The following is a 26,524-nucleotide window of genomic DNA, read 5'->3' as shown; positions in this document are numbered from 1 at the left end:
TATAAAGATTTTCATTAGAATAAGTGTGTCGCTCAGCCCCGTGTGTGAGAGCCGTTCTCTCAGCGCCATATGCTGAATGTAGTTGCAAATGTAGCGTGTAATGTTTTAGATAAATCAATCTACAACATTTTTAAACATGTACTTATTTTTAATTTGTTCACCTCAGCCGTACAGAGTGGCAGGGCTGCAGTGAGAAAGGCTTAACCACTAGGATTATAGTCATTCTGATGGATGGCAATGAGACAGATTAATCGACTGCTGTGCAACCCTCACTTATCTGATTTTAGCGCTGCTCCTCCTTTTCTGTTCTTGAAAGGCAGAATTATCTCTCTAGCAGTAAATGGGATGTAATGTGTGTTTTAATGGAAAATTAGCAAAAGATTACACTTTTCAATAGTTACACTTTGAATAAAAGTGGTCTGTGAAACGTTTTAGTGGGTTCACTACACTTATTAAACCATGCGTTTCTGATGTGGTAAACTGTTGACGTGTTATATTTAATGATATTTATTTATAGCTTAGCTCAATGTTTGTTCGCCAACAATAAATCATCTGCTTTTTGTTCCTTTCATGTTCTGAGTCAACATCCAAACTGTTTCTCCACACAGCTGACCAGTGGAATATGTTATTATTGCGATGGCATGTCAGTCATATTTCACGAGGCCCTATATATCGCAGTAACATCTCAAAAAGGTTTTTGTCATAATTCACTTAAGAGGAAAAAGAATAAAAGCAAGAAAATAGGGGGTTGAAACTGCCCACTGGAGAAACCTGAATAGTTCTCAGTGTTTTTTATTGTCGTTAGCCCACATAGCACACTTTGTCAGTTAGGGGAATGGTAAATTTTCAAAGCAACTGGAGGCATTGTATTTCAGACAGCTCTGCCAGAGAGAATATATATTTTCTGCAAACACAAATGGGGATGGAAGTAAGTCATAACCAATTGCACAGCTGCCTCAAGTGTGTACTACTTTAACAGTATAAATATACAGCTAACCCTTCATAGTCTGAGCTTCGATGTTTGTCCTAAAAAACATACACTGAAAATTAAAACAACTGTGTGGGTTTACAAGTGAAGTAAAAAAGCTTGTCTCAGAAGAGCTGTTATTGATTAATACATATTATAGACTGACAGATACTGGGTTTTTTAGACCGATGCTGATATTTTGGAGTTTACAAAATACACAGAGCAAACTTAATGTTGCTGTTGCTGTTGTTATTTGTTTGTAAACAGCAATTTGACCAAGATGCATACTAATTGTACAGTAAAATAATCAACTTGTCAGTGCTCTCTGGTGGACAGACTATGTAATGGTGCAGTGTTTCCCATTGGAATCGATTCTATGTGTGGCAGTAGCTGAGTACAGGGGGGTGGGGGTCAGCAGAGGTTGTTTTTTTTGTTTGTTTGTTTTTTTGTGCGTGTCTCTTTTGGGATCATTTTGTGTCCCTTTTCTGAATTCAGATGTTTTGTGGGTCCACGAACGCAGCACAAAGAGAGCTGTTTGGCTGTTTGAGAACTGGGGGGGGGGGTGCTGTGGCCGTGCTGCGGCTGTGCTGTGGCCGTGCTGCCTGCTCTCTCCGGTTTTACGCCAGGCTCGGCTCCTTTCAAAAACTCCTTGCGAAGCNTATATATATATATATACACCTGGCCAATTCATTGGTCTAGCTCTGTGGCTTCAGATGTAGGCTTGACAGTTATTTCACTGCAACTCCTATGGAATAGTGCCATAAATAATGAATTGATATCCATATTCAGGTAAATCATGGCATAGAATATAAGCAACAAAAGCCAGACAGATCAATTTTGTTTTGACTTCAAGCGAAATGGCAAAAATGTTTGATTTAGTATTAAATGTTCCATAATAAACACAAACAGAGCAACATGAAAATCCCACTGCAGTCCCCTCTCTGACCCCCTGGTCTATCACCTTCTAAGGCTAATATCTGCCTCTCTTTAGCTTGCTAGATGTCTGACTTTTTCTTCAGCTCTCCCGTATTGATGTGTTGTCGATTTTCAGCGAGACTGACCTCAGTAGAAGGGTTTTTACATTACAGGAAGTCATTTGCTCCACTAGTGATATGAAATACATTGCTTCACAGCGCTTTAGCATTTAATCAAAAAAATATTTAATGGAGATAATTGAGTTTAATTGTGCTTCAGACAACTTCCATATTAATAGCAGGGTTATGGCTACCTTGTCAACAAGCACAAATCAAATGCAAGATAATAAATAAATATACATATTTTCCCACACAATGGCTTAACAGAAGATTTTGTACACAGAAAAACTTCTTATTTGAATAGGGTAAACATTCGCTCCATTTTATATAAATCCCTTCTGTGTATTTATGATTGGCAAGCAGCTTTCTCTTCCCTTATAACAATAGTATTGCATTCATAATGGGCTCTGTTCCAGGGTGTGAAATATTGGAAGTTGTACTAGTACAGACATATTGGGAGGAATAAAGGCATGACTGACAAATTTAATCCTGCTTGCTAATGCAGCCATTAGTTAGAAATGTAGCAAACCCATTCCAACCTTTTCAGTACAATCCAGACCTCAAGCACCTGTAATCTTGCAGGTGGTATTTTAAAGACAATTAAGCTTAAGTTCAGTAACTGCTGGACAAATCTGAGACCTTTCCAAGGGCTTAACAGTTTTTACTGCACCTTTTTTCCTAACCTGATGGCATATTCACCGGAGAGATGAATGAAATGATTCCTGTTTGTGTGTCTGTACGATGCATGTTTATGGTTTATCATGGTAAAACTTTGGATATTTCAAAATAATCCCGAATGGCGCTGTCTTTACAAGGGACTCGAGCACAATGTCTTCGACTGCAAGGTGTTTATACGTTACAAGACATAAAGCCACCCTTGATCCAGGGTGTTTTAGCAAAGAGGGGTTCTCATATCTTTTTCATGAGCCAGTAGCAAAGTTGCCCTATATCTGTAGGGAATGGGATCATGAATATTGTGTTAACCCAGAAAAGTTAAAATCCATGCATGCTTCCTTGTTCCCCTGATCCCTCAGCTTTTGTTGTTGCATTGGCCCATTGTACCCGAGAAGAGATCAAGGGGACCCCTGTCGGTTGTGGATTATTCCTTTGTAGAAGCGCCACTGTAGGGGATAGAGGATTAAAAGAGCAGACAGTGGATGGGGATTCTACAGGAAGTTCGTTTGCAGCACACACTGCACATTAATTGTTAAAGTGGAGTATTTTCTATTGAAAAGCCTATTTGGTGTAATGTTTTTTGTGCTTTTTAAACCTATCTGAGGCACAGACCCACAATAACTAGGTACCCATTCTAGGTTCAGTTTCAGTATGTGCAGCACTGTAGAATTTGCTCATTTGGATATTTATATCATATATGGACAATTAGCGCTGGAATTGCCTGTAGCCAGATGATGAATTTTCATTGTGTTTACATGTTTTCCCAGCTGTTGGAGGGGTTTCGAGGGCACTGCAGCTGAATGAATATGAAAGAATCATTGTCCTCTTTCTCTCTCAATTTCCGTTAAGGGCATATTGAAACCTGGCCGCTGCTGTGGCAGTGATATTGTCACAGTGTTTCTAATTTTGTTTGTGTTATAGTTAGAATCCGTAGACAAAAGGGAGTAGTGGGGAGTATTCTACATTTTTCATAAGCTCTTGTTTCTTCTGTTTCTGCAGGAAGCCATGGACCTCGAGGCTGGGCAGCCTCATACCCAGAGTGTGCTGCGAAGAACCAATCACCTGTGGATATTGCAGATGAGCAAGCTTTGGTTTCGGAGGAGTACCAGGAGCTCGTGCTTGACAAGTTCAACGCTGAGTCCTCCAACCAGACCACCATGAAAAACACTGGAAAGACAGGTCTGCATCACAGAATTTGGTATCACTAATGATACCAAAACAAAGACTTTTGATTCCTCTGTATTGTAATTCTTTTTTTTAGTTATCGTGAACCTATAATGATACCAGGATGGGTGTAGAGTAGAGTTGGGTTGATTTCCAGGGTCCGGTGTAAGAGCTAAAACGCATTGAATTTATGCGAACTGACTGAACTGGCATTTATCATTATAACACTTTCTGGCAAATTAAAAAGTACCCCACATAAGCAACCTGTGCTGACAGCATCACAGCACTAAATCCAACATGTATTGCTTTAGTAATAAGCAATATGACAATGTGATTAACAATGTTATGTTTATAAATGGACTGAAGGAGAAACTAGTGTCTTGACAGGCCATGAGCCGAGCACGGCAACATGAAGGAGATCAGATTTCACGAGGTATATGTGTGTTTTGAGTGACGAGAGGAGACATGGCAGAGTTACTCTCTCAAAGAAAACTAAAACTGATCCAATATGGCAACATTATGGATTTGAAGCCGATGACAGAGGTGTCTTAACTGGCCATAAGTGATGCGGTGCACCATTTTGAGCTGAATTTTTGTCAGTCGCCTTGTTTGTATTTATTCCTGTAGCTTTGAAAGTGCTGCAATGGACAAGGAATGGCTGATTTATAAGGCTGAAATGAGAGATTATTTATTTAATACCTGTTTATTTCACTACAAAAACCTAACTAAGGTGGCTGGAAGGAGATCTCCAGAGAACTAAAAGTTTCTGGTACATGACAGTTGCTAATAACAGCCAAGGCTACTTGCTGTTGACTGTATATTGTATGTCATTTCCAGTAAATATCACAATTTAAAATGTGTACTGTTTAAAAAGTACAAATGTAGTAAGATAGCAAGTATTCATCGGTCTTTTGAGTGCCTCTCCTGCATGATCTCGAGCACACAGCTGATATATATATGGTTTGTTTACATGACTCAACAGAAGTGCATATTTAACAGATTCAATGTGGAAAGAGATGTTATGTGATGCAATGTGATAGTTTGACACTCGTTTGCTGGTGGGACACGGTATCATTATGTTCCACTTGGGAGCAGCTGCTGAGTCAAGTGCGATAGTTAGTGGTAAAATTCGGTACACCAGTCTGGTCTGATATTTTGCTTCATATCAAACTGGCTTTAAAATGTTTAAAGTTGGGCAATATGGCGGCAATATACTGTAGGGTAAAAAAGTGTCAGTTGACAGAGAGTGTGTCATATCATTTAACTTAAGGTGGCTCTCCCTTTTACCTCTGGTTGTGTTGAACTGTTGCAGGCAGTGCTGCTAAATCATTAAACAGTTAAGCCTTAGAGCAGTGTTGGATTTACAGGATTTTTACATCACTAATCAGAAGTACCTTAATTTTCCAAATTTTTAATTCAGTGGCTCAGCCAAAAGCAGACATTTTATGTGGTCATTTTATCTATAAGAACCTCTCTTTATATTGTATAAAAGATCAATGTCACATACCTAATTGACAGATTTTAGGTACTTCCATTTGCAAATATCAAATCCAAGCTCTGTTACAGTAAAGAACTTAACAATCGCACATAATAGTATCAGTCTGTCATGATTGTTGTAAATCTGTCAGTGATTTTAGTAATTATTTTATTATTGCCTTCATTGTACTGCTCCCTGCTCTCCTTTATCTTTCCCCAATCCTCTTTGTGTCAGCCTGCATGCCTTGTTTACAGAAACATTTTGAAGCTTACTTGATTAACTGCTACTTCAAACCATCGCCACTATTTCTTTTTTTTTCTTTCTTTTTTTTTTCAATCAGCTAATCCACCGACCATTGGTGTGAAAACCCTGACCTTAATTGATCTCCTCTGCTTCTGGCACTGTTTCTCTCAGAGAGTAGTTTCATCTTTTGCGTTTGATCATAATGAGAGTTGTTAGCCTCCATGACAACCAAGACCGCTGGGACAGCCGAGCAATGCTGCGGGCTGCTTATTTACAAAGATGGAAATAACATGGCTGGCTGTAATTTTGGGCACAAATAGTACAGAGGGAATTTTAGATGGCTAAGCACTGTGAAAATCAGGAAAATAGAACAATGTTACCACAAAATATTGTTATGCATACGCTATTTAGAGGAGGTCAGCTTAATATTTAGCAATTTCCTCTCACACTGTTGTGAAATTGATTCAAAGTTTGCCCTTAATTTAGAGTTTATTAAACTATGGTTGCCATTACTACTGCTCTTTTGGAATTACCATGACAGCACATGACAGGTGGACTTAATTACTAATTGAAACATTACATTTGTGATTGAATAGTCAATTAAATATTACATTACTAAAATGAAATGCTCTTCAGAATGTGTTGTTTAAAATATTTAGCCACTTTTAAATAGGGATGCACAGGTTAATAGGCAGAACCTCAGTATCGTCCGATATTGCCCTTGTTGACTGCTATCAGCAAATAAGATGGCATTCACCAATGGCAGTGGTCGATGTATTCTGTTGTGTAGACTAAAACGCAGAGTTCGAGACTACAGCGTCCCATCGTCCCAGGGACAATACAAAACATGTTTGGGAGCAACAGAGATCTTCCTAGAGACGCTGTCAGAGCAAAAGGACGCATTAAGCTCCGATGCTTCAGAGTTTCCCTGATAATGCAACATTGTAATCAACAAATCCACATTGACACTGGCAGGAGGAGAGCTAGTTAACGTAAGCTGTTAGCTGTTAGCAGCTAGCAGCTGGTGGCCAGAACAGCTAAAGGAGGTTGCGTTGAGTTACAATATGATGCGTTGAAGCTCTGCTCAGTAAAAACGAGTGCGAGCAAAGGTAAATTATAACATTCTTATGATGTGGTCAAAAGTAATCTTGTAAAATTAAGTTTTTTGGAAAGAAACTTGAATAAATACAGTTGTTTGAAGGAGAAATTTGTCACAGCGATATAAAATAGATATTAGAGGGGGAATTATGATATAGTAAAAAGGCGTTTGAAGCAGTTAAAAACGTCACATTCTTATGTACAAGAAGGTTATATTAAAGGTTGTTTAGTAACGGTGTATGATTGAATTTGTGCTCATTCAAAGATAGTGCAAAGAAGGCCTGAATGACTTTAAAAGAGTCCAGTTATTCTTTTATGATGAAGGTTTCTTTTTTACTTTGGCACAAAAGGGGGAATAACAACAACAACAAAACAAAGGCCCAGAATTCCACAATTGGTGAATCCCTCCTTAAATTAACATTTAAAGATTTTACATATTTAGATGATTCAGTGATAAACAAATAGATCAATCATGTTACGGTTTGTTAGCGCTCTGGTGCATTTGTTGGTTAGCTAATGCTCATCGCTACCGAAAAACAAAGTTGAGAATAAAGTCGAAAGCAGTGGGCACAACTTTTCCTGGCCTGTATTGTATGATTGTCTTTATCACTTGAAATGTGGATGAAAGACTTTACAGACTATATTTTTTAGTGTTAGTAATATTCTGTTTTAGCAGATATTTGTCCTTCATGTTTTTGGAAGAAAGTTTCAAACGTTTGAATGTGATGCATAGTTCTTCTCCAATGAATCTTTGGCCTTCTGAGTTGTTTTTCCACATCACGACTTGTCAAGTCCACAGACTTTTTTCACGCACCTGCCTTGACAGTCTTTTCTTGTTGAATTGTACTGAAGTTGTTAAGGATGGCCTCAAACACGACAAAAGGTATCAAAGCCCATTGTTGTCATTATGTGATTGTCAAAGGGCTGTGGTCCTCAGGAGCTGAGCACGATCCCAGTGGTGACACTTCAGTCATCTATTATCCGACTGCTGTCAACTATGATCATGGCTGTAAGCATTTTGTATCACGAGGAGTCAAACATTCTGTAGCTCTTCTCATCTTAGCTGCAATACTTGACATGTCATATATATCTTTGTCCATTCATGTACAGTGTTGTCATGAGACGAGGACTACTTCTTCCAGGCTTCTTCAGTCATTTCTTAACATGGACTGCCACAACACAGTGACGTGGGTGGTGCTTTTTAGTCTCAAATGTTTAGTCTCAAATGTAAAACCATCAGTGAGAAGTGCACCAAAATATGACCATTTCACATGCACATGTCAGCAGTAAACATCGCTCTTAACATAACAATCTATATCAACATAGAGTTTTTGGGGGGTAGCGGCTACAAGTTGTTTACACAACACTGACACGTCATCATCTCGTCACCTTTGTTGATGTGGTACACTCGCTCCAGCAGTTGCAGAGCAACATTATCATTAATGTACAGTTGTGTGTCTGGCCACCTGATAAATTCAGGTCCAATATTAATACACCTAGTCTCTAACTCTCTCTGTCTGTCATGGTGCAGTGCATTTAAGAAGAGTGAAGTGAACCAGAACAGTAAAGTTCTGAGCAGGATAGCTAACCAATGAGCTGAAACTTGCAAACCCAAAGGAAGCTTCTTATTTAGGTGATAATTCTCTGTCAGTTAATCACGTCTTTAATAAAATGGGTTCATACACAAATACAAGTAAAAACTCACATTTTTGATATGTCAGTTTTCCATTTTTCTATCCAACATTCAACAGATAGAAAATTTGAAAAACAATTTCAAAATCTTGATTAAACATTGATCCAATAAACAAAAAATACCGTTTTCAAAAAATGAATTAAATTTCCCAATTTCCTCATTTTAATTTTTAATATGGAAACTTGACCTGCTAAGAGTTACATGGACCTGATGTTGCTTTACCGTCCAGGGGATGCGCCCTATTTTTTACCTGAAAATGCTACATTGTAGTAATGTGATTGTGCCACTGATACTGTTTTGACTCATGTCGATGACTGACCCGATGATGCTGTAAAACCCTACACAGACAGGCTTTAACATCCTTCATACTATTTAAAAGTCAATGCTGTAATTAAGAACTGAGTGAATAGACCTTAAAAGTTCATTGAGATTGATTTCACAACATTCCCTTGTGCCTTGACCCGCTTTGAGATTGAGCTGATTGGCCGCCATTCAATCAGCGTTCCTCAACAAAACATTTCTCAGTAAAATTTCAAACAACTCTCAACCAAATTCATGAGGAATCGGAAGGCCCCAGAGACATTTGCATTGATCAAGGATTTACTTTCACACACACTCCCCTTCTCTCACTGGCTGTGATTCAAGGTCTTTTTGGCTTAGCTTCTAATTCCTGCTCTGCTGTTGGAGGGTTCAAACACACCCAGGGCCGCATTTCTAATGAAACTCCCAGGACCAGCCAGCATCCCCTTTCCTTGACTTTCCTTGTGTTGCAGACAGGATTACACTTCTTCAACAACAGCAGAAACAGGGATTTATCACCATCCCTGTAAATATGTATGTGTTTGCAAAAGAGTTGCACAATTATGACCGTGTGATGGGTAGTTGTTTTCTGTGCAGACAGCTTTTCACTTTGACCTGAAGCTTTCAGCGTTGAAAATCTCCTCCATCTAAGACCTTTTCCTTCATACTGTGGGCCATCAGCTTAAGCAGCACTGGCACGTTAATACTGCTGGCAGATTCTTTCTTGCCTCACGACAGGGGCTCAGCTCATCCCTCATCACACAAGGTTCTCCTCTCTTCAGATCTCCTTGTCTCTCTCCTCCTTTCTCTGGATCTCACACTCATCACGATTCTTCCTGCTAGTAATCACTGCACGGCGATCTGTTTCACTTACCTTGATTTCATCCATTCCCTCTGCACAGCTTGTTCATCATGTCATCTGTGTTTACTGACAGTCCGTGTTTGCTTGTACACATGCTCATCCTCTTGGTTTGCTTTGTGTGATATGATTAAAAGTGGGCTGTCCTTATCCAGAGAGGCTGACTAAATCCCCCTGTAACAGGGGGGATCAGTCGACAGAGCACTGGCTCTAATCTGGCTAATGATGTCAAATGTAGACGTGCTAAAGGGTTATAGATACATTAACATGTAACCTCAGCCAGGACAGCAGAAGGATGATAATATGCCTTGTCATGATGGTGTCTCAGATGCCTTGGAAATCTAGAGAACAAATACAGCTTAAACTCACCCTTACGTGACACCGCTGAGTACATTTACAAATGGCTTCCAGGAAAAGCAGACAGGCTGAAATATAAGGGGAATCCAAATTGCTGTTGTCATGTAAAAACCTCATAGCAGCAGTAATGTCTGTGCTTTAACCTCGGGAGGAGGATTACATGGCCCACTATACACTGTGAAAATGTTATGACCCTTAAAAACCCTCTCAGAAGCCACTGCAGGATTTCAGAAGTGCTCCAGCCAGTAACAGTGATGTTTTTCTCCTCTGAAATGAGAAATTTTGGAGTTACTGGACATGTTTTTGGCAGATAGCGACAACATGCGACGCTGTGGTGTCATCCCCTCTGTGATTATGCTGTTCGACATGGTCAACTATCTATAAGCAAACACCAGTATCTAGTAAGAGTCATCATTATCTGTAGAGTTAAATTTTGCAGAAACATTTCTCATGCAGTTTAAAGGTTTTTATACTGCTTCGCTTCCTGAATGTCAGGCTTCTGGTATCTAGGAGAATATTGGATCAAAAAAATCTAGATTGAATACTCTTACAAGCCTAACTACATCCTGCATTAATAACCTAATAGTAACAGCTAACAGCAAGTGCATAACGAAACAATTACCATTATACAGAACATTTTAAATCAGTATTTGTTATTCAGAATATTTTTAGGTTTCATTGTCTGGCGTGGATTTGAGAACAGGTATCGTCACTCGATACCTTTAAAATATCAACCAGAATTACCCTGTGCCAAGTAGTTTAAAAACATCTCCAGTCAAATGATCTCTGCATTCAATCCTTTTTTCACCGGGGCAGAGATCCCATACCATACCAACTCTCCACCGGATCAGCAAACTTTTTGTTGCTGCCATCTCTGAGTTGCTGTTTTTGGCAAACGATCAGTTCACTGCTTGCCCAGTTAGCATGAGCTAACATAGGCAGCAGTGGCTAACATCCAACATCGCGCCATTAAACGGTCCTAACGAACTCACACCGGCATCGAAATGACTTGACTCAGTTGTTTAAGGCGTTGATAATCACAGCCATGTGATGCAGTCAGTTAGACCAGTCACTATGTTTGTACGGCCATAACTGTCCCCGGCACAGAGCTCCCACTCCCACAACAGCACCAGTTCAGTGTGCCAACATGCCACCAAAACATTTGCCACTCTGTTTATATTATGAGTATCGAATCAAGTACTCTATTGGTATTGGTATCATTTTAAGGATACTGGTATTGCAACGTATTATTAAATATTTTGGGATCTCAAGTCCCCTAATGTACGTACTTATATTTACACCTATGCACAATGACACGGCAGTTGATTGTAAAAAAAAAAAAAAAAATCACTGGTAACACAGCATAAAATGTCAAACCTTCGTCATTGCAGAAACTGTTAAAATCTTGCATGAGAGGACATTTTAAAATGCTTGCTTTTTTATAAAGCAACGACCTTACAGCCTTGCAAAAATCTAGCAGGTACAAGAACATCACAAAGCAGGCGAATGTCACCGTCTCTTCCATGATGCCAGTTTAAAAGAGAGTGGCCACAGTCAACCAGAAGGACGTCAAGGCCACTGGAAGAGGCTAGCGTGTGTTCTTTCATAAGGGCAATCAGTGGCATCATTGTGAATGTGCCCACCACTGAATCTGTGTCTAGCGATGATGATTCCCCACATAGACGGTTCTACAGAACCAAACAATGTCAGGCTGTGGGTTGCCAGGTTGCAAAATGCCCCTCATGCTGCTCTTCTGTCCCCTTAAAATCCAGATCATTTGAGATTTTCTTAGCCCTTTAATAAGTCTTTAATGAAAGGATAAAAACACATTGATCAGATGTAACGAAAGTATATTTTGTCTGAGTAATAGTTTCAAAAAATTCCTTGTCTCTGTTCAAGGTAGCCTATTTAACATCCAATTTCATAAAGACGATGTAGAAACAGAAATGAGGTGGTCGCATGGTTCATGTGTGCGTTAAAACACTAAAACAAATCAGAGCTAGTTTTTAGTTAATGCTGACAATGTCAGGGAGGGACATTGACTGATAAATAAATTAAACTATCTGAAGTAGGTAGAAATTTCATTGTGTCGTTTTATCTTCGAAAACAGATATGTATTTTGAGATAACAAAATGCATCGTCTTAGATCAGAAGCTTAAAGAATATGAACACCACAGAATTGAAATGTGTTATTTTGACATAATGAGATAATTGAGTTGTCATTGCAGAATAAAAACAGATGAGAATTTAGATAATAAGAATTGAGTTGTGATCTTGAGATAACAAGCTTAAAATAAAAGGATGAGCAGCAATTGCCGCTCTGAGCTTCTGTAGAATCAGTTCTTTGACTACTAATCTGCTTTTTGCTGCCTTTGAATGAGTGTACATGATTTTCTTTCTTTGTTTGATTCCATCTTTTTTTTAAATTTTTTTTACTCCTCTTTGTCTCCAGTTGCTGTTCTCCTGAAGGATGACTACTTTGTAAGAGGTGCTGGCCTGCCTGGGCGTTTTAAGGCTGAGAAGATGGAGTTTCACTGGGGCCATAGTAATGGATCAGCAGGCTCAGAGCACAGCATAAATGGCAGAAGGTTTCCTGTAGAGGTAAAGCATCCTGTCACCACAATACACTTTGACAAATGTGCAGTATGGGGTCTTGAGGGTCAGTGCTGAATATTGGTGCCTGGCTCAGAATTGAGGCAGCACATTAATGCTTCTGAAATAGTTTTACCTCATTTCTAAGGGCTCATTTATGCTCAGTGTTAGATATGTATACAGACTCTGTCCGTCCGAACTCTGCATTCATTTCATCCGTATTTGTGTATCTAAAGGCTTACAGATACAGATGAAATGGATCAGTACTACCAGAGATCATGGGGGCAGTGTAGCATAGTTAAAGCGAGATATGATCGTAGGAGACGACGACGACATTTATAAAATGGCACAACGGAAGGAATCGGTAATTCTCATCCACATGTTGCGATGTATTTGATGGCCTCACAGACCACCACCGTCTACAAAGCTCCGGTTGTAGGGACTTGGCTTGGGTTCAAGTCCAGTACGGACAAAGGTTCTCCTTTATGACTGTTGGATACGCACCAAGCGGTTATCTTGGGGTCTGAAAAGTAAAGCCAATGTGGAAGCACCCAAACCTGCAGTCTTTCTTTTGGCCAGCAGTGGACGACTCCACTGTTTGTTAAAAGAAGTCAAATTGTATAGAAGTCAATGAGAAAATGACTACTTCTCACTTGATTTATTACCTCAGCAAACTTTTTCTGGATAATTTAATGGTCTCAATCGCTAGTTTCAAGTCGTTTTCAATACGACATCATGGTTATTTGTAAAATATGGTCCCATTTAGAGTAAAATAGACAATAAAGCAGGGTATGCTTTAGGGCGTGGCTACCTTGTGACTGACTAGTCACTACTGCAATGTCCTCTGGTTCTCAGTCCGATCTAACCCTCGCTCCTCCACAGCTCCACCCTCTTGCCCAACTATGGTCACTTGTAGTTCCAAAAAACCAAAATGGTGACAGCCAAAATGCCACACTAAGCTTCAAAACAGTTCACAAACCAGTGGGTGATGTCATGATGACTACTTCTTTTCTACAGTCTTTGGTATGCACGAAACAGAGCCTAAACAACTTCATATCACACGTAACTTATAGATCCACTTTATCATGAACTTTCAAACCAGCAGTGTAATTTCTGCTTGTGCTTGTGAGTGATAACTTTTCCATGAGCGCCTTTCAGTTGTAGAAGTATAAGCCAACTGAAATCTATAGGTGTCATGAACGAGGAAATTAGCCATAGAGACTGACATTGTTTTTTGTACCAGGCTGTAAATATGTTTGTTTTTTTCCTGCTGTAAAATTAGGCATTTTTACATGGGAGTCTATGGGGATTAGCTCGCCTTTGGAGCCAGCCTCAAGTGGCCATTTAAAGAACTGCAGTTTTTGGCACTTATGCGTAGGTTTCTTTTCTTTCTTTCTTTTTCCTCCCAAGTTGCTGCTCGGTTTGCAAACACAAAGAGTTTGTTTTAGTCTTTGTGCATAGCGATCAATGGATTGCAAAATTCAAGCAACATATATCATTAAAATAGAAGAAAAATACAATAGAAAATATGAAATATGCAAGAAATGTGTAAAAATAGATAGGCTTTGAAAGTGGAAGAACAGCACATACATTTACAAAACATTGACCAGTGGATGTACAAAAGTTCATAGCAGGAATATAAAGAGAAGAAGACGTGCATGTGGGGAGACAGAAATGTGCATTACTGTAACGCACCACATCAGAATGTCAAGGATATTACATCAATGAAAGCAGAGCGAAAAGGCATTGAGAAAAAATAAAGTTCTGGAGTTGTTCAGATGAGAAGAACATTGGAGCAGAAGTTCGTACTTTTCTTGCTCTTAAAGAGTTCTCGTTTTTTTTTTTTGCACAAGGTCACAACACATTTCTCAATGCCATTAGTGCCAAAAGACAAATAGCAGACAAAAGAAACAAAGGGAGAACAGACTGCAAGTAATAAAGGAGAGCAGAGAAGAAATTATCACCCACTCTTGTAGCACAGATATAAAGGGTATTAAGTCTGAAACCTTTTGGTATTATTTATTCTGGCTTCTGGATTATAGCAGAAATCCAACTCTTTTTATGTGGTGCAGAGAATTGGTTATTAGTGCCTTTCAAATTTTCATGATTTACAATGCCATTTCTATTCATTATCTAAAATGAATTTGCAAATTTGTCATTTTGTGGGGTTATGTACAGTTTTTTTTTTACCCCCCTCTATTGTCAAATGGTTAATAATTAGTGTAAATATAACAGTGTATGAAAACAGGAAATGGCTGTTAGTGTGCCTCTCTGTCCTATCTCCAAACACGCAGCTAGAGTCCTCCTCTGTTTGTTTCTTGGCCCTGTTCTTTGGAGCCCTCTCTGCAGGCACGGCTTTTGATGCTGAATGGCTGAGTAATTAGATTTATTTTTGCCACATCACTTTGTGTTCAATGTAGTGTTAAAGGGCACCGGATTATATACAGCCATTATAAAGCTGTTGTGCGTATGGCTCCTTTGATGGTGTGCTTCTAAATAAGACGATGGAATTCACTTTAATGACCAATTTAGGCAGCCGTTAGAAAAAAAGGCTGAAGAAGAAGAAGAAAATTATGCCCTCCAGATACATCATTTATAGATGTGAAATATAGATTTGTAGCTTAACATGTCTTTGTGTGTAGACCAAGGTTTTTGCTTCGACCTCTCTGTCAAACATGGATTCCATTGCTACAGTAATGTGCTCGAAATTTAAAAGGCAGATGCTCTCTTTATAAAAAATGAAGAACATAATGATGCATGCCTGCAATTGAAAGTGCAAAAAAATAGTTCACAAGGGGGCAGAAACGTTGAAAAAGATAGCTTGACGATACAGTCTGATTGCAAACCTTGACCTGAAACAGAGAAAAAACGGACCCAGATCAATTTGCGCTACAGGGCGACTACAGAGTCCCTTCTGTATGCCTCCTGCGCGTTTTTACACAGAACCAAATGATGGCAATGTCATTCCACTCCAGCTCTACATATTACAGATCTGGCTCAGAGCCAAAACAACTCAGTCACCCCTTTCCGCGATCTACCTTATATACAGAACAGTGATGCAGCATAATGGCGCCATATTCCCACCTTGAATAGGCATTGTTAAAGTGGCTATTGACAGCAACAAGATTACTGTGCCCCCTACAATTTAAAGAATATAATTATCCTGTCCATGTTTTTGATTTACCGATGTCTTGAACTTGAATTTGTTTTGTAATGTAAATGTCTTGCCTCACCGACTAGCCACATTAACATGCAGACACGTAGTGCTCACTGCCCACCCTCTGTTTTCCACTGAAAACAGAGGGTGGGCAGTTAGCACTTCGTTTGTATCCCCTAAACCCCTTTGGCCTTATGTTAGCACCACAGGCTGTGCTAACTCCACTAAAGATGCTAACAGAGCTAACAGTGGTGGTAAAGGAGGTTTGTGGGACAGCATTACTAGCGGTTATCACTGAATGAGCGCCACAGCTAGCTAGCTGCCATGTGACCCTGCTGGTGTGCAGTGCATAGTGACTAAGGCTAACGTTAGCTAACCACTGTAGACCGGAGGGTGGGCAAGGGGGCAAGGGCAATACACAATGATTTTACCTATAGACCGACATGCATAACAAAAATATTCTCAGTGGTTAGCTAATTAATAGTCAACTGTTGAAATACCTATTTTGACTAAAAGAAGTTCAATAACCATCAGATTGAAATCAGTTTAAAAGAACACATTTGGGAAAAGAGAAAGAAAAACATGACTGGTGTTCTAAATGAAAACCTCCATATCTCAAAAAAAGCACTGATTTAGAGTATGTATGCTAATAATGCAACAAATATACAGATTTAAACTGACTGTGACTGAATACACAGCAGCAGTCTCAAATGAAGCTCTGCCAGTTGAATGCAAAGAAACTCTGATGTATTTTTCATAACTCAAAGGATGGGTGACCCTCTTCTTGTACTATTTATTCTGTCAGCACGCATGTTGAGAGCATGCGGCCCTGATAGGATTAACTTGACATTCAGTACGATGGGGATAGAGCTTTCGCAAGAGGCACCATGGAGAAATGTTCGAAGAAACGACAACATTAGGGGGCGCCCCTCACCTGGGAGAGTGTGTGCCCCATGTACTGAAGGCTGAGTCCTCAGTAGCAGGCTGGATTTATCTGACCCGGGGCCCTTCGCTGCATGTCGTCACCCCTGTCTCTCCTCCCTTGTCTCTCCTCCCTGTCTTGCCCATTATCAGCTATCCCGTCTAATAAAAGCAAAAGAAAAAAAAAGGCATAAATAATCTTCAAAAGGGAAAGAAAAGAAATGACAACATTAGGAAAAACAGGGCGAACAAAGACAGCCTCTCATGGCAACCTAACAGCCATATCCTCATGGGAAATGCAGTAGTCTTTGCTACAGGATGTACAAAAAGGAATATTCCCTCCACATATCCACTAAGATGTTTCCTGTTAACTACATGCTGTGTATGTACACGGTACAGCAGAAACAATCCAGAGTGGGTGGTCTGCTTTTTTTTAAACATTATTCTCTTTATCAATAAGTCAGCCTGCATGTATCAAACATGATGCATGTTTTCACTCTCTGAATCAGAAGGTGAAAGAGTGAAATCGAATGATGAATGGTTGAAGGGGAACATGATTATGCAGGATCTAGCCTTTGGCCATTGAACTGCTTCCCTGTAAGATGTGACATTTTCATATTTCATATTTATGCCTTGACAGAGTTTGATGTATTTGAGATCATATTACAGCCGACACCACGTGCCCAGCGGAATTCCACGTTCATAAATGTTTGTGTTAGACATACCCACTGATCTCTTACAGCAGAGGTTATCTTTTGTTTTGTTGTGTATATGTTTTGTTCTTGGATAGTTGGGCAGCGTGACCTTGGAGGTTGAGCTCCGGGGCTTATTTGTCTCTGCTAAACAGAGACTGTTTTCCAATCTGCTGTCTAATTATCCCTCCACTTCAAATGAGTCGCATTCAGCCCTGAGTCGCTTATAGCACACTGCATAAAGCATTTACTCTTATAGTGGGGGGAAAAAAACCTCAAAAGTGTTTATCCCACCTGCCCAGAAGCTTGTAAACACACACAAATATAGTCCACATTTGGGTACAGGGGGTGGAAAGACAAATTCATTGAGCTGCATTATAGAGCTGCTCTGCCTTTGTAACATGGTCATATAAAAAAACAAAAACAGAAATAACCAGCCACGGCTGCTCGGCCTGTGGCTCCTGAGCTTGACATTAATCTAACCACGGTCTTTTTCATGGGAGTGAAGTGGGGAAATCGATAGATGGACCACCTGTTCGCTCAAACAGCACAATGAAAAATGAAACAGTGGATTTTTTTTTTTCTGCCTCAGGGTACCATAAGGAGATCTTTTCTAATAATATATTAGGGTGTCACCAAGGTTAGATTAATTATACATGGATTACAAATCACACCTTGGAAGGGTAGGCACAGTATGAAGTGTTGGGGTGAGTGTACGGCGTGGTACATTTCAGAAAGAGAAAAGCTCCGGTAGCACTGAAAGCATAGCTGCACTCAAGACTAATGGGGATGGATATGGTGGCCCTGAGAGCTCAACACACATACTAAATAGAGAAAACACAGGAAACACTCCCAAACACATAAATGGCATCGAACTGAAAACTGATGAACACACCTGAATAAGCAGCCGCCGTGGTTTGTGGCACAAGGAGTTAGTGAAGTCAACAACCCACGAGCGGTGCTGGAAAATGAGTGAGCGATGAATTGGTTGCTAAAGAGACTAAGGCTAGGTGTATAGCAGATACTTGCAATAATATGTGAATAACGCAACAAGAATTGGTAAACATGTTTTCTGTTTGTGTTTTGTGTATTTGTGTGTGTTAAGTTGCAGTGCACTGACCTCTCAAGGCCACCATAGGATAAAAGGATGATGCTTGTTTATAGCGTCCAGCTCGCAACAGCCATTATAGAAACAACACATGACACAGAGTGAATATGTTCTTTCACGGAGCCATATTATAAGAGACAAACGAGTCAGTGCTTTTTGTATCGATGATAATGTTGCAACATTGGCTCTTACACTGAGTCAGAATTCTCGACTTCCATTCTAGATGCAGCCCGGTGCATCTGCTTTAGAAAACATGGATGCCTGCAGCAAAGTGATGTTTGTATGGCAAGTTTATGGGCTTCAAAAGCTTCTATAGATGACCGACATCAATTACCAATAGAGCTGGGTTGTTTCTCAGTTTTTCCGGTCTGGTCCTGTGTATGAGCGCAAACCAGACTGATTTTTTGCAAACTGGCTAAACTGACATTTGTAATTATAACACCTTCTGGCAATTTAGAGAGTACATCAGCAGCAGCCTGTGCCCTTTAACTTATATTGCATTGGTAATAAGATAAATGACAGCATGATTAAGATCATATTATGTTTATTAACAGAATCAGGGAGACTAGTATCTGACAGGTCCTGCGCAATTTACTGCCGAGCTGAGCACCACCAACACAAAGCATATTAAATTTCAGTTGAGGTGGGAGGGGAAAGAGCGGCTCATGTTGTGTGTTTATTTATTTATTTTTGCTAAAAAGTAGGGATGTCCGATATTGGATTTTTTGCTGATATCCGATATGCCGATATATAACAACTCATTTGACCAATAACCGATACCAATATCGATATATCCACATCTTTCCCCACCTAATTTTAGTGATTTAAGGCCTCTTCTGTAGTAAAAATTAACATCATATAAATGCGAACTCTTATCATGATGGAGACATGAAATAGAAGCTTTTCAATGTATGTAATATTCATTCATTGTGCAAAGTCAAAAATAGCATACTGGTCGATTCTGATAGTTCATTTTAAAGCCAATATCGGCCGATGACGTGCCCATATTATCGTGCATCCCCACTAAAAACGTAATGTGTTTTGAGGTGACGAGACAAAACCTGGCAGTTAATCTCTCAAGAAGTCTAAAACTTCACCAATATGCTAACATTTTGGATGTGAAGCCTATGAATGAGGTGTCCTGACTAGCTGCTGGCAACGCACTGCAGATTCGTGCTGATTCATGAAGTTGAAATGAAGAATTATCTCCATAATTGCATTGTATTTCGCTATAAAAACCCAAATAGGATGGCAGCTGGCTGGAGGGAGATCACCAGAGAGCTGAAAGTGTCTGGTAAATGACCGTTGCTAATAACAGTCTACTTGCTTTTGGCTATATTGTGTGTCATTTCCAGTAAATATCACAATATAAAACGTGTTTTCTGTTTAAAAAGTACAAACGAAAGCAAGAAGGCTGCTCACCCATCTTTTAAGTGGTAACATTCTCAGTCTAATCACGAACGCACAGCTGATATTTACGTGGTTTGTTTACATGATGTAACAGAAGTGCAAATGTAAAGGACTCAGTGTGAACAGACTGATGCTACTTGATGCAATGTGATAGTAAGATGAATGTCTGCTGTTGGGACACATGTCATTATGATCCACGCGGGAGCGGCTGCTCAGTTCACTACACCTAGTGGTTTGGGGTATACAGGTCCGGCCCAATGTTTAGCATAATATCAAACTGGTTTGAGCCCAACCTTTATTACTACAGTGAAGAGAAACAGCGTATAAAATAAGTACACTGTCTCAGTCATCTTAGCTTATAACATGAATCAGTTTTGTGCATTTTTTTGTGTGGACGGAGACAGAGATGCGCATGTTCGCAATGACTTCTGTCAAGCTCAGATCAGCTGGCAGCTACAATGTTACAGCATGTTTCACAGCATAAACACTACATGGAATACCGCATGAAGTAAAACTGGGAAAAAGGTAATTCTGCTTTTGGCTCAGTTTTGTTTATAATGGCGAACTCTGGCTTGCTGGATCTTGCCCAAGTTTCTGACTTGGAATTCCGACTTCAGTGATCGTTCCATTGCATTATTCTATATCGCAGGTAATTATTTTCCGAGGTCAGAGTACAGTGGATTGCAGTGTTAGTATAGTGTCAACATGAAAATGGGATGACCATGAACAAGTCAAGCAAATGTAGCTCTTGTCGTGACTCTTTTCAGTTCTTTCTATAGCAGACGTTAGGCTGTTTTATTGTAAATGTAAATACATCTGTGTTTACTGACACTCTCATCCTGTTCTCTTTTGCTGCCCTTTTTCATTGTCTGTGAAGTTCTCTGTCAGTAACGTGAAATGTGAAACACCAAACGTCATGTACAAGTTCAGTAACACCTACTGATTTTCAATTTTTCTGACACTTTTATGGTTCTTGAAAATTAATGTTGTAGCACTTAGTGGGTGCTCAAGTGAAAAGATAAGGCAGTAGGTTTTGAGAGAATCATACTGTGTTAAAAAAGACACATTTACCTGTTAACAACAAAATGCTTCGGCAGCACAGCTGTAAAGAATAAAGTAAGGAAGGAAGAATAAATTTGTGCTGCTGTGATAAATCTAAGATCTCTCTGCACACAAACTTATTTCTTGTAGTTTGCTTGTCTTGCCTCAATATCTCGCTGTCTTGGGAAATCATGCCAAACATGACTCTGTTTTTCACCTGTTTGTGCTAAAATGGAACTTGGGAATGCAGAGCAGCTTTCAGCGCTTCTGTTTGCACTCACTTTGTGCTGAAAAAAAAAAAAAATTGAGGGCTTATGAAGTGAATTTAGACTAAAGAAGGGCTCTGGAGATGTGGACAGTGTGGGCTGTCTACAGAGAAAAACTGGAGGTGAATTATAAAGCTCAGATAATGTTTTGTTTGTCTTTCAGTTTCCACCTGTTACCTCTGGTCTCTCGCCAGCTGTTGCTGGTTATTGGTACTCACAATTTTTTCTAGATTTGTTTTTACATATTCCTCTGTCCAACAGTATGGTTAATCTTGTACTGACAAAAACAAACGCATGAATGTGTCTGAATGTCTTAAGAGATCTTAAAGATTGGTCAGACCACCTGTCTGTCCTACTTCAAATCAACAACTTGCAGCAATATCTGTGGACGTGAATGATGTTCCACAACGAGGGGGCTTTTGTGCCAGAGCTCGCAAACATGAAGCGAAACCAAGCATGCAATCAAGTGATTCAAATCGCTTTCGGCAACATTTATTTTTATTGGCTGCCATGAAAGTGTTTGACAATTGAATATCGCGTTTTCCAGCTCGCCGTTAATAAGAGCAGGTCACGTGAGCCAGTGTCAGTGAGTAAATGAAGCCTAAGGGGGGCAGCTTAATTGGGTAATGTAGTTAATAACATCTGAAGGGTGATGAATGGCTGGAGCTCTTTCTTGCTGAGTTCTCACACAACAAATTAGTTCTATTAAAGGCTGCAGTTAAAGGAACTCTGAAGGAAACTGATTAACTTAAATTATCTGGATTGAGTCATTTTGTACCTGGTTTAGGCCTTTCAGTACACATTAATGGATTTATCCTTATTTATACGCCCATTTATTTAGAGGTTTTGCATCTGTTTTCAGCACAGCCAATTGTGGCTGGGGTTTTTTTCCCCCTCCATAATTTTTCTTTGAACGAAGAAAAAAGGCAAGCATACCCTTTAATTAAATCAACATCCAGAACCTTTTTTATTGCCAATTAACTTGGTTCAGTGACATGAAAGGGTTTTTCATTTTAAAGAGGCTCGAGACAGCGAGATGATGGACAGCTCCAATTGCTACTTTTAGAATCATTTGCTGATTTTGATCAGCACTACCATAATACGTCTGCTTTGAAATGAAAGGAATGAAAATCTCCTCTTTCTTTTTTTATCGGAAACCAGAGCCCTGACAGGTATATGATGTCTTCGGTGTATGATGGTTTTCACATTATATTCCCATAAGCTTTGTTGTGAAATCAGAAGTGATGTTGTGGGTTATTTGGGGTAATTGGAAGCAATGATTAGAAGCATGCCATTCTGTTAGATCTCACCACAGGTAAGAGCACACTCCTGCAGCTCTCCTCTCAGCTCCAGACTTGTCTCTGTGAGGACTGTTGCCCTGAGGAATGGGATGCTGTATTTCTCCAGCATCCCCCAGGAGTGGCAGAACACAAAAAGGAATGACACAGATTATGGGAGATTTATGGGAGTGATAAATACACCCTCTTTTATGCCCCTCAAAACAGCTTTTCATCAGCTCCTCAGCAGTGTGTCCAAGTGATTGATGACAGGACTGTTGGTTCTCCTTGTCCACTCCTCAAGCTGTTTATGCTCTGTTTCCCATCCCAGATGCAGATCTACCTTTACAATTCAGATGACTTTGACAGCCTCAGCGCTGCCATCAAGGAAAGACGCATCATTGCTGCCATGGCGGTCTTCTTTGAGGTAAGGTATCACCAGGTTTGAAGGTCAAGACAAATGTAATCTGAGGACAAAACAAACTACACGAGTACACCAAGGCTACATCCACACTAATACATTTTTATTTTAAAATAGTCTCCATCTGTACTAACACACCTGACAATGCATATTACATAACCGTTCATTTACACTGGGTACGTGCATGCCGATGTAAACAGAAAGTAGATTGTCCGCTGTATGGTTGGTTGCTTGGTTACAGAAAATACTACTAAGAAAAGCAAGACCGGAGATTTCTTTGCTTGGACCAACAACAAGATAGAACTGTTACCGAAAGTCACACGAGTACAAGATGGTGAAGCAGTGGAAAACAGATTTGGAGTTGTTGCAAAGCATATGCGGCGACATATTAGTGTGGTAGCTGGAGCATTATCCATCGCCGGAAGAAGCCATGGCAATGGGAAAAGAGTACCTACACAAAAGGGATGTAGACCTAGCTCTAATGTTGTGGCCCGACACATCGAGACCCAATCAGAAGGTGAATGTGGGTCTTTGTGTTACTGTTTTCAAAAGTCTACGTTTACACCCATCCAGACTAAAACGCAACCCCAGAACTAAAACTAAAACGGGGTCAGCAGCCTATTTAAAAGGTCTCTGTTTAAGGGTTTCCAAAACACTAAAGTGGTGTGGACGCTTAGCGTAAACGTAGCAATAGTTATGCGTTTTAAACAAAAAGCTATTAGTGTGGATTTAGCCTTATACCTACAGTGCACTTGAACATAGATATTTTTATCCATGTTAGTGGCATAGTTCAAGGGATGGCGTGGTCTGTCGTTCGTCAGTCCACCTCTTTTGTCGAGACTGATATATCTCAGCAACTATTGAATGGATTACCATGAAATGTGATACATGCACCCTGCCAGGATGGATTGTAAACACTTTGGTAATCATGTGACTTTCATGTAGTGCCATCATCAGCTCATAAATCTCTTTTTATCCAGTGATTTGGTTCATGATCAAAAACCTGCAAAACTAATGACATTCCCATCAGCCTCAGCTGTGCCATGTGTTAATCAGCAAATATTAGCATGCTGACACACTAAACTAAGATAGTGAACATGTTTAAAAGTATTCTTAACATCATTGTCAGTTACTGTTTGTAAATGCGCTCACCAGCAAAAGTAAAAGTAGAAGCCAACCCCAGATTCACTCTTGTTTGGTGTTTCGCCTCAGTATATTTGTATTTTGTTTGGCACTCTATCTCTTGGATGCACACTGCTTATTTTTTTATAAAGCCCAACCTTACCTTAACGTTGTGGGGGCTCTAAGGCCAGACAATATATCAGTATTATGTTGATATCGTGATGTGAGACCACATATCCTTAGTTGTCTTTTCCTGTTTTCAAAGGCTGCATTGCAGTTAAGTGATGTAATATTCTGAACTTGCCACAGTTCTAGCTGTTCTATTATTTGTCTTTATCCACTTAGTCATTATATCCACATTGCTGATGATTTTTATCAAAAGTCTCATTGTGTAAATGTTTGTTAAAGCACCAAAAGTTAACCCTACAATATCGTCCCAATATTGATATTGAGGTATTTGGTCAAAAGTACCATGATATTTTATTCTCTCCCTTTTACCCAGCCCTGTGGGGATACATGACTAAAATACAGGCAGAGAGCAGAGTCTCTGTGGAGAACTGCTCCGCCACACACTTCTAGTGGGTCATTAGTGATGATTTAGAGGGATTACTTCTGTACTTCTGAGGCTATACATTGTTTTTTTCAGGAAAACCCTGCATGTTGTATCTTTAAAGGTTAAATATCAGCATGTAGCATTGTCACTGTAAGCATGTTAGCATGCTGACGTTAGCATTTAGCTCAGAGCACAGCTGTGCCAAAGTACAGCCTCACAAAGCCAGTAGCATGGCTGTAGAGTCTCAGACTTGTTAAAACATATTATGCTCATGCTCAAAGATGCAACTGTTTGCAATTAAGCTCTGTCAGAGGAGTTTCACTGCCCTTAAGGAAAGCCTTTGCAATGGCTCTTCATTTAGTTGTTGGTCATAATCACTAGAGGGAGTTTTTTTACAGGCTTATACTGTAAAATGACTTCATGTATTTAGTGCTTGCTGCCAACTGTAAGAAACACTTTAAAAACCTTAGGAGATGAGTGAATAAATATAACAAGAGCGGATAAAAATAAACCGAGAGACATGAAAGGAAAATAGAAAATCATACTAAGAAAATAAGAGTAAGAGTCAAACAGGATGGAAAAGGGACTCTGTAAAATGGTGAGGCAATTATGGCTTAAGGGGGATTGTTGTAATTGTATTAGTCCAATTATGAAAAGGGTGGAGACGTGAGTATGTTTTTGAGGTCAGTAAATGATAAATATTTATAAGTAGTGATCTTTGGCACCTGCATTGTGATAGGAGAGTTTCTCTCCGCCTAGCAGCTGATTATTTTTCTGTTTTCTGTGGCACATTGCAGATTGTTTACTGAGATACCACAAATTGTCCCCTGAAGGTTTGCGCGTATAAGCTCTTAATGGACAAGAATGGTCCTAATTTCTGTTAACAGTAAAAACATCTCAGAGATTTATGAAGCGTGAAAAAGCATACACCAGCAGCATGTGTTACACTCTTAATTTCTATTAGCACTATCTCTGCGATTGATGGCAGGCGATCAATGCGGGCTAACTTTCAGCTTAATAGTATATAGGCAAGGGTCAGCTCTTAGGAAGAGCGAGGCTGGAATGGGGACACAGGTGTTTGTAATGTAGGTCTACTGTCAGACACTGATAAAACGTGTGTGTACGAGGACCTAAATGCCTCCGCTGGGTCCTGACAGCCCTATTGCTTACTGCAATTAGCACCACCATACACAATCCGCTGAATAGCAGTTTACAATGTGAGAGTTTTTAAGCGGGCACACACACATTGGCGCAGATTTACCATTTCTAATCAATGAGCAGAGTTCTTCCTGTGCTCCCCAAAGGCCTATTAGTGGCCTCTAAGGTGTGCATATTATCCACATTCAGCATTCAGTTCCACGCAATTATTCTCCTATGACTGACCTGAATTAATGTTGAGCAAGGGGAGATTGGTCCCCACATCCCAACACTGTTTTGTCCAGTCTTGTCTCTTAAGTAGGACATTGGGAATATTGTAGAATATGGGGCTGAACAACATATAGTCTTAAGCAATTTTGGAGAATTAATAGTAGGCCTAATAGATAAGCAGGGACTCAACGCTGGTGTTAGTCCTCTGGAGACGGCAAAGCTAACGGCCAAACAGCTTCATACAGCTACTGGATAATAGTGATCACAATACTGGAATTTCTAACTTTGATCTACTACCTTTAGAAATATCAATATTCAGTTACATTTTCAATTCCATAGAGACAAAAATGACATTTATGCCATATAATTTAATTTTTTTATTAAAAGGTAAACATAACAAGGCTATAACGTGACAAAGATGATGTCTCTTTTATTATTTAGAATCAAACAACAGAATGACTTTAGTAAACATTAACAATAAAGCCCAGTTCAGACCAAAGATTCGTGACGAGACGAAACCGTTTTAGAGCGTTGCAGAGAAAAGTTGCAGCGATGTGAACTGACCATCTGGACTCAACTCAAGCTGGCTGATGGTGTCCCCCCTGCAACTCAGCTGGTCAAATCGGTGGCTGGTGCTGCTCACTATATGTGCTTATGCCCCCTCACTCACACACGTTGTCATTGACTGATTAATTGGCGCTGCTTACTTATATTATTGTGGCGTATTTA

At 39.7% G+C, this 26,524-nt stretch overlaps 1 protein-coding gene across 2 annotated transcripts in view; it reads left to right on the top strand.

Moving 5' to 3' along the window:
- The window catches only part of ca16b (carbonic anhydrase XVI b), a 137,643-nt gene that overhangs the window by 64,908 nt on the left and 46,211 nt on the right, over positions 1-26,524 (top strand). For both annotated transcript variants that reach the window (XM_050038083.1, XM_050038084.1), the window contains exons 3-5: positions 3,676-3,855; positions 12,320-12,468; positions 22,663-22,758. In XM_050038083.1, the coding sequence (XP_049894040.1) occupies positions 3,676-3,855; positions 12,320-12,468; positions 22,663-22,758 (425 nt within the window). The remainder of the gene's footprint in view (positions 1-3,675; positions 3,856-12,319; positions 12,469-22,662; positions 22,759-26,524) is intronic.

The sequence above is a fragment of the Epinephelus moara genome, chromosome 24, assembly GCF_006386435.1.
Source record: "Epinephelus moara isolate mb chromosome 24, YSFRI_EMoa_1.0, whole genome shotgun sequence".
Classification (NCBI taxonomy): domain Eukaryota; kingdom Metazoa; phylum Chordata; class Actinopteri; order Perciformes; family Serranidae; genus Epinephelus; species Epinephelus moara.
This window is presented reverse-complemented; position numbering and strand designations above follow the sequence as displayed.